The sequence below is a fragment of the Tupaia chinensis genome, unplaced genomic scaffold (assembly GCF_000334495.1).
Source record: "Tupaia chinensis unplaced genomic scaffold, TupChi_1.0 Scaffold146907_1, whole genome shotgun sequence".
NCBI lineage: Eukaryota > Metazoa > Chordata > Mammalia > Scandentia > Tupaiidae > Tupaia > Tupaia belangeri.
Genome location: NW_006206760.1, coordinates 2,269,691 through 2,281,415, shown reverse-complemented (window position 1 = coordinate 2,281,415; position 11,725 = coordinate 2,269,691). Strand labels below are relative to the sequence as shown.

Below are 11,725 nucleotides of genomic sequence, written 5' to 3'. Positions count from 1 at the left end.
AGAAAAGGAAAGAAAGAGGAAGGAAGGAAGGAAGGAAGGAAGGAAGGAAGGAAGGAAGGAAGGAAGGAAGGAAGAAGGAAGAAAAAGAAAGAGGTCGCTCAGATTGAGTTATGACAATAACCTTCCACCATGTTTCCCTCCTAGGGCTGCAATAGCACCACGTACGTTCAGGACGCCTTCCAGCTGCTGCTGCCCGTCTTGCAGGTCTCCCACATCCAGACCAGCTGTTGGCAACATCCCACATCCAGACCAGCTGTTGGAAACCACAGCCATGATGACCAGACCAGGTCGCTAGAGGACACAGCAGGCTGCATTGCTTTGATCCATGCCCTTGAAGGGGATGTTTTCTATGCATCTTTGGCCACCAATATCCATTTGAGGACACTACAAGCAATTTTGCACAGTGTTAAAAATGCCAATTTCCAGAGAGTCTGCATTTCTCCTCACGTATACGTTGTTTTTTACAAATAATTGTGTTTTCTTTCTGTTAATTTAAACTTCTAAGACTTATGTTGAAAATTTCATCTGAAATGTGTTCACAAATACGCATGTCCGTTTTCCTGGTCCAGCTTGCTGTATTTAGACATTCATGGGCAGACACTAGTCTTTGTGTTTTTGGATCTTTAAGTTTCCATCTTTCAATGCACTATTCTTATAGTATTATTTTATATCAATTCTTATACCGAACGTTGTTTTGTTACACAACCGTCATGAACGAAGATAACACTACTAATAGATTTCGCCAAGTATGGTAAATGAGGAAACATCACTAGATGTTTATAGACACTCATTCTTGCAATGAGCATTTATTGAACCTACTGTGTGCTCACAATAAAGGAACACTAGAGATATTCTGGAAAAAAAAAGTTTACAATCCTTAAAATGCTTTAAAATGTTCATACATTTTCTAAACCTTAAAAAAATGTAAGGAACAAGGTAAACTGGGTTTTAGACATTTTTAAAATGTCTTCTTCTTCATTTTATTAGACTTTTTCACACTCCTTGAACTTTTTTATCTCCAACTTTATATAGGGGGTGAAAATGGATATGAAAAGGGGTATTGAAGAAGAGTCAACACTGTCCTCTTACGATCATCAGCTGCCGATGGCATCATTACAAAGCTTGGGGGTATTCAAAGGAAAGAGATTTTGAACAGCCCAATCCCACAACTACATTTAAAAGTCCTGACAGGTCGCACTCATCCGCCGGTGACAAATCTCGTCATCACCTCCAAAACAAGACTGTGATGCTGTTTCAGAACCCCATCCATGTCCCTCTGGACTCTGTCACAGAAGTCTTGCCCAGCAGCTCCCGCCAAGGCAAATGAGCCTGGTCGTTTCGCAAAGGTGAAAATCCTTTATTCGCATTTGCTTTTATCCCACTGATGGAATGGACTGTCGTTGCTCTGTACAGACCGGGTAGGGATGTTTTCATTTCGTCCTGTTTCTTACCAGCATTTCATGTGTCTGTGTCCTGTATTTCATTTGGATATCTCCAAACATAGCCAGATAGAAAACAGACAATGCAGTTGACATCTGAAAAACAATTCCCCGAGGAATCAATTAAAGATGGTTTTTCCCCCTCCTTTTTGGATTGCCTCAAATGTTTGTTAATGAGAATGAGTCTAGAGAGTGATTAATTGATAAAAACGTTACACTCACGTCTTTATAAATTTTAGACTCTTTTTGTCTGGAGCAGGGAAAATAATATAGGCTTACCATTTATTCACATCAGATATTTTAAGAGTTTGATTTAGATTTAGACATTGACTGAAAAGGAAAAGGAGGAAGAGTGGGGCCATCTGGTGGCTTGGTATTTGGGAGGCTGGATCCCAATGGCTGACTGCGCATCCTAGACCCAGTGGCTGTGGCTTGCAAAACACAACAGTTACCTCTGCTTACGTGCCCAAAATCCTGAGAGGAGAAGGGAGGAGAAGGGATTGTGGCATGGCCATCCCCCTAGGGGTTTCAGTTTTTCTCTCTCTGTCTCCCTCCCATCCTCCCTCTCTCCTGAGCAAGCACACATACCCTCTAACCAATTTTTAAAACCAAAAAAGAAACAAATATTTGCAAAGGAAATAGATTCCCAGATTTAGACTCTTAGCTTAACTCCATCCGTTTAGTATCCAGCAAAATTTTTAATCATACAACAAAGTAAAAATCTTTAAAAGAATAAGAGAGATACTTATTCAAAAAGAAGTGGTTGCATTATTGACATTGCATTTATCTTTTTTTTTTTTTTTTTTGGAGAGGTTTTTGCTATAGGGCGCGTGCGCTCGCCAGAAAGACAGAGAGAGACAAAGAGACAGAAAGCAAGAAATCACCCCCCAGGAGGGATGGCCATGCCGCAATCTCTTCTCCTCCATTCTCCTCTCGGGATCGTGGGCACACATGCACACACACCCAGCATGAGTTTAAGCCACCGAGTCCAGGACTCGAACCACAGTTGGCTACATGGGAGTCCAGTGACATAGCCATTACGCCATCTGCTGTACCCAGATATATCTTTAGTGATAAAGTGTCAAAGTTTGCCAGATAGACTGAGATGATTCCCAGGGCATAGTTCCATGGTCTGAAAACTACATTATTTAAGAGAGAATGAGCACTTAAAATATATCTGCCCTCCAGGATTTCTCTCTTTCAATACTGGTTTTTTTTTTTGTTTTTTTTGTTTTTTTTTTTTGTGAGATATTTCACTGTAGGGCGCATGCACTCGCCAGACAGACAGAGACATAGAAAGCGAGAAATCACCCCCCAGGGGGGATAGTCACGCCGCAATCCCTTCTCCTCCATTCTCCTCTTGAGATCTTGGGCACACACGCACACGCACCCAGCGTGAGTTTTAAGCCACCGGGTCCGGGACACGAACCGTGGTCGACTATGTGGGAGTCCAGCGACATAGCCATTACGCTAACTGCTGGTTCCCTCAATACTGTTTTTCACCATCACTTAAATAATTGCTGTTTTGCTTTGCTTTAAAGCCTGGCAAAGCACAGGAGTCAGATCTGGGCAAATGTCAATCACTTTCTGAATAAATGATTTAACAGGCTTATCTCGGAAGTTTTTTATTCCTTCAATAATCCTTTACATAAATGGGGTTCGTTTCGCTCTATGCAATTACTGTGAATAAGCATGCCAATTTTTTCCCTTTACATCAAGTGCAAAATAAGGTCTAGTCTAAATGATGAATGTAGCCCTGTACCTGTGCCTTATTAAATAAAAAGCCTCAAAAGCATATTTCAAATTCAAAGTTAAAATGCATTCAAGAAAATGGCTTTTGGATATCGATATGTATAGATCCAAAGAGCAAAACAGAATCCCAAATCTTAAAGCATGTGCTTACTAAGCTTAAATGTTTCTGTCCCATGGAGAACAAAACTCTCTGTTTTCTCTGGGTCTCGCACTGGGCTGCCCATCAGATGTGTGGTTAAACGAGTGGCCTTTCTAGCTGAGGCTGTGGCAGGAAGGAGGGAGGGTACACATCCGTGTCAGCAACACCAGCTAAGGAGTGGAGACCTGGCCGCAGACCCAGGGCATGAGGGCTGCACCAGCCCTGGGCAAGCTACAGGGACGTGCTTAAGCACAGAGTCGAGACCCGCGTGCAGACAGGAGAGCATTTCTTTGTGCTTTAGAAATGAGCTGATGATAATAAAAATAAATAAATAATAATAAAAGAAAAAATAAATAAAGAGTTGATACAATTTAAAAAAAAAAATGAGCTGCCCCCAGGTGCTCCTGGATCTGAGAAGTCACCCTCTGCTCAGGCTGGTTGGACCACACTTCTGTTAGACACAAAAGTCGCTTTCTGTCGATTCCAGTCATAGTCACCCTAGAGTTCCAGGGTCCAATGTATTGGGGAAGCAGTTTGGCAAACATTTGAAATAGACATTTTTCTTTCTCTGCTAAAAAACTCGTGTGTGTGTGTGTGTGTATACAGGCGTGCACACATGGGCTGAACAGATGGGGTGGATCGTAATACAGTAACTTCAAATGGTACTTAATTTTATAAAAGCAATTTTTTTCAGGAGCAGGCTAGATTTTTCTGCGGTGTAAAAATTGCCCTTTGATCTTCCTCCTACTCATGCCCTACATTCTGATATTCAGATCCAGGTTTCAATTTGATTGTTTAAATGATCATGTTTCTACACGGCATTATCAGAGGCCAGCAGGTAGCAAAGACACTGGACCCCCACATGGCCAAGTGAGCAGTTCGAATCCTGAACTCGGCCGCTTGAGGGGCATACCAGGCACGTGTGCGTGCATGCCCAAAATCCCGGGAGGAGAATGGAGGAGAACAGAATGTGGCATGGCCATCTCCCCAGGAATTGCTGTCTCACTTCCCCTCGCTCTGTCCAGCGAGCACACACACTCTATGGCAAAAATCTAAAAACAATTAAAAAAAAATTAAAAGTGTAGCAGAAGAGATCACATGAAAAAAAAATCTATCTTTTTTTTTTTTTTTGGAGAGGTTTTTGCTTTAGGGCACATGCGCTTGCCAGACAGACAGAGAGAGACAGACAAAAAGCGAGAAATCACCCCCCAGGGGGGATGGCCATGCCGCAATCCCTTCTCCTCCATTCTCCTCTTGGGATCTTGGCCACACACGCACACGCGCCCAGTGTGAGTTTAAGCCACCGGGTCTAGGACTCGAACCACAGTCGACTACATGGGAGTCCAGCGACATAGCCATTACACTAACTGCTGGTCCCTGAAAAATCTATCTTAAAATGTTTTGCTCTGGTTTTGTAATCAGTTAGAATTTATAACCTACAAGTGTGGATTCAGACCGGCCATTCTTCACATAGAAGGGAAGAAGTGAGGCAGGTCACCGTGTTCATTTGTTTTCTTTTTCTAGAGGTCTCCACACTTTCACAGGTTTGTGTTTAGTCTCTGTATTTCCCCATCCAAGACGCCCCATAGAATATCAGCCGTTTAACAAATCGAGGAAAGAAACCATCCTATCTGTTGGTCTTTGGACACGAGTTCATTTACCCTCTGAACAATTTTTCTTTAGCGATTATATTATTCCTACTCTTACAGAAAGAAACGTGTTGGTGGTGTTTCTGCTCCGGTGTGGAGGCTCATCGTAGACTGGGAATAGAAGCTGATTACAGAGGGTCATAGTTTTAGTGTTTGGATTGCAACTGCGTTTACCTTTGTCTGGACCAGAGAGAATTTTTTCTGCATGAGCTGTCAGCCAAAAAGCAATAAAGATTATGTCAGCCTGTGGTCACCGCTGACTCCCTTGACAGGCCTGTCTCTTCCATCAGTCTTAGAGGAATTCCACACTGCAAAAAAAAATACTACGTATATTTCTCAATTGCCTTCCCTGAGCACAGAACTTTGGGACGATTCAAAGATAGTCCGTCTCCCTTCCCTGCGTTTTACCACTGGGCTTCTAAGCTGCCATTTGGAGCAAAAAGCCAGTGTAGAAGCCAAAGCCAGATGGATGAAACCTTGGCAAAAAACACAAAGCTCAGCGTCTGCCTTTGAATCCCTGCCATCTCGATCCTTTTTGTCTCCCAGGTTTTTTTTTCCCACAGTCACTAAGTACCTGTCTTCCAGGATCAGCTTTGAACATTCTGCTTCTCTTTTTCTTTTCCCTCCTGGCTCTTTTTTTCCTCTGCATTTATACTCTCCCTTCTCCATTGATCAGAAAACAGTCCATGTAGAAGATTTCAATCACGGTAACTAATAGGCACATCCTATGTGCCAGGGGGGCTGTTCTCCGTGTTTTATCAGCAACATCTCAATTTCATCTCTATAATCATCTTACTGGGTAGAGCCTATTACAACCCGCCCTGCACCAATGAGAACATCCGGCCCCAGAGATGTTACATAACTTGTCTAGAGTTACACGACTAGGAGAACAGAGCCAGGATTCAGACCCAGGTCAGTTTGACTCAACTAGCTAGCATTTTTAACTACCCATGCAGGGCCCCCAACAAAAGAGAAATGTAACATGTTATTTTTAGAGCCAGTCGAATGCCCGGATTTTATGTTTAGCTCTCGGGAAGCTGGAAGGTAGATTTGTGGCAGAAAGATATGTGTCTGCTTTGGTTGTTTCCATGCAACTGAGCACAAACTGGGACTGAAGAGACACAGAATGGAGCCACCTGAGGTTACCTGGGCCCTGGGTGGTTCTCACCACAGGTCACTTGATCATTTCACAGATATTTACCTCCCACAGTTTCCCGGTCATGTTCTCCACAGCATCCTGTCTCACCGGTGTCTCTGACACCACTGAAACATCTCCATTTCCACCTCCTCCTTGGCCTTCTCTGCTGCCAGGGAAGCCCATTTGTAAATCACCTCCATCCCTGAAAATCCTGAACCTTACTCCACTCCCTTGCAGCAGGGGTATTTTGGATGCTGGTCTTGCTCCGAAGATTATTGACTTGTCTAGACAGCCTTTAAGTGGAATCTCTAGTATTCAGTTCTTTAAGATATTGGTAAATGTTTTAAAGAAGTACTGAATAGGGTCAGCAGGTGGCATGGTAGTTAAGACGCTGGACTCCCACATGGACAACCATGGTTGAAGTCCTGGACCTGGTGGTTTGAAAATCACATTGGCTGTGTGGGCGTGCATGCCCAAAATCCCAGGAGGAGAATGGGGGAGAACAGACTGTGGCATGGTCTTCCCCCAGAGGATGATATCTCACTTCCCCTCTCACTATCTCTGTCTCTCGTGAACACATGCACACTATGACAAAAAAAAAAAAAAAAGGAAAAAAATGAAAAGAAACACTGCAGAATGTCTTCCTATCCCTGAACTTGGTTCTGTTCCCAGAGAAGCCTAGAAATGATGATGATGTCATACTTGGTGACTGAGTATTTACTGTGTTTCGGACGAGTGGTGAAAAACACGTTACCTCTGGTTTGCATTAACTCCCCATGTCCGCCTTATGAGATAGCTAGTTTTAAGATTAAAAATGAAGCTCAAAGAGATTAAGTAATCTCCCTGTGACTATCCAGTGAATAAATCAAAGAGCCGGGATTACCATCCATGCAGTATACACAATGCTAGACAGAGCCAATGCATACGCTGATGAAAAAGACAAGTCGCCCCTTTTCCCTGGGGCTGAGTTCTCTTCCAGCTCAAACCCAGGTTTCCCTCACTCTCTCCTGTGGCCTCTGGCAGACACCAATTGTTCCACAGATGTGCCTGTCAGAGGGAGCTAATCGTATGTTTCCTACTGGTGCTTCTGGTCCTAGGAGAAAACCAGTGGCCTAGACAGCTATTTCTCCATCATCTACACCTTCAATGTTGAGTGGCTTGTCTTCCAAAACCAGGATTGCCTTTGGACACTCACGCAGGAAAGCCCAAGTCTGCTGTCTGTCGGGGAGAACTCACTGTCGGGAAGTGATAATGGACAAGAAACTCAAAGTGAAACTGCAGGGCACAAAGATCGACCTTTTCTCAGAAAAAGTCATTTGGTCTTGGGGAGCATGGTAGTCGGACATGCTTTTCTGGCAGACACCAGACTCCCTTGCAGTTCCTTCCTTCACTGTTTTGGCCTTTGAAAATCCACCTGTTGACTAAAGCACCTTCTTCTGCTGTGGAGAGCAGCCAATCTGAAAACATGTGATGAAAACATGTGGCCTGTAGACACATGCAGATAGGCGCTTCCTAAGCTACTCTAGCAGGGCAATGAGAAGCATCTACATACGAAAGCAGTACCTGCCTGTTGTCAATGGCTGTCTTCCTGCTCTTCTTGAAACTCAATACCTCCATACTGCCCAGTATCAGGCTAAAGGAAGTCACAAGCCTTTTTCAGATTATTCCCCCAAAAGGATCTGAGAAATTATATGGCGCCAGTCATCTTCACATCTTCAGTCGATTGACATCCAAAAACAACTGGCTTTGCATCCCAATTTCACCTCCCTTATTCTCTCTGCATTCCACTTCCTTCTTCCCCATTCCTTTTACATCCCATTTTCCCCTTCCCCCATTCTCTGCCCTTTAAAAGAATAAACCTGAGGCTGGTTCTGGTCGTAATTTCTCCATCAGAGAAGCTGTGCCCACCCGATCCCCACTTTTCTATACTTGTATGTCTTTGTGTGTTAGTTATTGCATCTATTTCTAATCCGCAGCCTTCCCCACTCAGAGAAACGTGTTCATGCCGAGCTGGTCCCGGCACTCTGCTTTGCCTTTTTCATCTCTGGGATATATTATTACTCTCTTGTGTATCTGTCTATGATCTGTCTTGCACTAGGATGAGAGAAATCCCATGAGAGCAGCAGTTTCTCTCTGTTTATCACTATAATCCCAGCAGCAAAGCAGTGCTTGGCACATAGTTGGCGCTCAGTAGTATTTGTTGAGTGAACTAATACGTCAAAAGTCTTGAATGTACAATCAATAAATGCTGAATGAGAGACCAGAAGCAGCTATATTGGAGAGTAATTAATGATGGGAAAATGTCTGGCTGCTGCCTATTTTGAAATAGTTAACTATGGAGGTAATGATATCCACTTGAATGGTATTTGGTATTGTAGCATAAGTGGGCATGATCTGGAGGCTTAAAAATGCATCACTTTTTCTATTAAAATGAATGCAATTTGCATTTTTTTACTTTGAAGAATTCACACTATGAGAGATCTTTTAAGATTTTTCAAGGTAAGGTAGATTGTAGTGAAAATCAGAGCTAGTTAAATAAATTAATGGTGATATGCCAATACTGTGGAATATTATGCAACAATAAAAAAGAATAAAAAGAATCCAACAGATCCCTGAGCTGACAGATCTGCAAGATGCATTATTAAGTAAAAAAAGAAGCTGCGATATAATATTTATCTAAAATTACATATGCATACATAAAATTAATTCTATCTGCACACACACACACACACACACACACACACACCCTAGAAAATCTGGAAGGATATACACAACACTATTAACAGTGCTGACATCTAGAAGGGGAAGAGGGTGTGATAGGTGGAGAATATCAGAATTTGGCACTGTATTAAAGAGGATTCTTGTGTTACTTGTAATATTTACTTTTTAAAAATGAAGATGTATTAAGGGATAATCTGTATAATTAAATTTTTAATTTAAAAATTAATAATAAGTTAAAAATTTACTCTGATCAAGGAGATAAAAGGATAGCACTTGGAGTTGACAGGTGGCATGGTGGTTAAGGGTGCTGGACTCCCACATGGCCAACCGCAGTTTGAGTCCCAGACCTGGCAGCTTTCTCCCTCTCTCTCTCTCTTTCTCTTTCTATCTCTCTCTCTTTCTATCTCTCTCTCTTTCTGTCTCTCTCTCTCCCTCTCTGTCTCGTTCTGTTCCTCTCTGGTCAAATTAAAATAAATAAATAGGGACCAGCAGTTAGTGTAGTGGCTATGTCGCTGGACTCCATGCAGTCAACTGAGGTTCGAGTACTGGACCCGGTGGCTTAAACTCATGCCAGGCACGTGTGCGTGTGTGCCCAAGATCCCAAGAGGAGAGTGGAGGAGAAGGGGTTGTGGCGTGGCCATCCCCCCGGGGGGGGATTTCTCGCTTTCTATCTCTCTGTCTCTCTCTGTCTTTCTGGCAAGAGTACATGCATAAATCTCTCCCAAAAAAAATAAATAATAAATAAAGTTACACAAAAATAATTCTTTAAAAATAAAAACAGGATGGGGGAACCAGCAGTTAGCATAATGGCTATGTCGCTGGACTCCCACGTAGTCGACCGCGGTTCACGTCCTGGACCCAGTGGCTTGAAACTCACGCCAGGCGCGTGGGCATGAGTGCACAAGATCCCGACAGGAGAATGGAGGAGAAGGGATAGCGGCGTGACCATCCCCCCTGGGGGGTGATTTCTCGCTTTCTGTCTCTAAGTCTCTCTCTGTCTGTCTGGTGAGCGCACGCGCCCTATAGCGAAAACCTCTCAAAAAAAAATAAATAAATAAAAATAAAAAGATTAAAAAAATAAAAACAGGATGGGACCAGCAGTTGGCGTAATGGCTATATCGCTGGACAAACACATATTTGACTATGGTTCGAGTCCCGGACCTGGTGGCTTAAACTCATGCCAGGAGCGTGAGCATGTGTGCCCAAGATCCTGAGAGGAGGATGGAGGAGAAGGGATTGCAGCGTGGCCATCCCCCCTGGGAGGTGATTTCTCACTTTCTATCTCTCTGTCTCTCTCTGTCTTTCCGGCAAGTGCACGTGCCCTATAGCAAAAACCTCTCCAAAACAAAAAACGAATTAATTTAAGAAAATAAAAACAAGATAGCGCTTTGCCAGAGGCAGGACGTGTGAACTTCACAGGGTATTCTTCAGAAGAGTCAGATGTGTCAGCGAGAGCATCTAAATTATCTGAATTTGTCATCCATGCTCCTGTAATTTTATAAGACAATGTTGATGACTATACCAACCTCTCCTTGCTTTCCTCAGAAGAACCCAAACCAAGGGTTTGTCAGGTGGCATGGTGGTTAAGGTGCTAGACTCCCACATGGCTGGCCATGGTTTGAGCCCTGGACCTGGTGGCTTGCTTTCTCTTTCTCTATCTCTCTCTCATCTCTCTTTGGTCAAATTGAATAACAATAATAATAAATAAACAAAAATGAATCATTATTTTTTTTAAAACGAAGAAGAACCAAAACCCAAGTATCCCAAATGCATCATTTATAAAGATTGTGTGGATGGAAAAAAAAAAAAGTCAGGCATTCCATCTTACTGGAAAAGGCCTCCACCTTCCTTTTCCCAATAGTCTCTCTAACCTTCCTACAAAACCTGACCAGCTCTGGACTACGTCATGACGACAGAAGCAATTTCAGGAACTTCCGGAGGGGAGACACCACATCAACAAGAGGCTGTGTGATTCTGAGTTACTAGCTTGGTGCCCAGATGCCTATCATATTTGCAGGAGGCCGTTTGCAATCTGCTCATCTTGACAAAGGTAGCACAAGGGGATTTAAATCCCTGCATTTATGATTTCCGTCTCCCCTCTCCAAACGTATGGTGAAATTGTAGACACAAATAGCATGTCAGGGTGGAATGGGCTGACGTCTCTGCTCCACTTCTACGGATCCATTTCACTCGGGGGGGGGGGGGGAATAAATGCAAAGCCAAGCAAAGTCTCAGGAGATAATGAAGCTGAGACCTAATGACCTTCTCAAAGAACAAAATGAGTTTGTCATTTCCTCGGCATTGCCCGAAACAGTTGGTGCTTGTAGAGAGGTGTGAAAATAGGTTGGCCACTCTGGGCCTCCACTGTGCTTTTAAAGCATGCCCTCAACAGTTGACCAAGGGTCAGAACTGCCTTTGCCTTCCAAGGTAAAATTATTCACCAATGATGGTGGAAGATGTGTTTCCAGCCTGCCTCATTCACTGCCAGGATGACGGTGTGAGCAATGATGAAGGAGTCTTGGGCTGTTCTGCTGTCCCTGTGACCACAGTGTGGCCATTTACGTAAGGTAGAGTCGTTTCAAGCCTATGCCTGGTATCTCATCTCTTTCTCTCCTTTAAAACCACTTGATCTCAGGCCCAAGGCCACATTGACCAAAGGGAAGTCGTGCACAAGATGACACGTTTTTGACTGAACAGATTCCAGTCTGTCACTCAGCTGGTCACTCCATCTGGGTGTGTTGCAAACACAGCCGTTGGCCAGTCACTGACAGGACACCAGTACCAAAAAGGAATGATATACATCCAAGGTCTGAAATTAGTAGCCTCCGAAAATTAAAGGCTCCTTGATTTTTTTTTTTTTTTTTTTTTTTTTTTTTTTTGCTGCTAG

General features: G+C 43.3%; 1 protein-coding gene across 3 annotated transcripts in view; it reads left to right on the top strand.

Annotated features, from left to right (window-relative positions):
* Window positions 1-1,584, top strand: part of FAM114A1 (family with sequence similarity 114 member A1) — a 78,068-nt gene extending 76,484 nt beyond the window's left edge. For all 3 annotated transcript variants that reach the window (XM_006169242.3, XM_027768575.1, XM_027768577.1), the window contains one exon: window positions 145-1,584. In XM_006169242.3, the coding sequence (XP_006169304.1) occupies window positions 145-471 (327 nt within the window). In that variant the 3' untranslated portion in view covers window positions 472-1,584. The remainder of the gene's footprint in view (window positions 1-144) is intronic.
* Window positions 1,585-11,725: the final 10,141 nt, after the last annotated feature.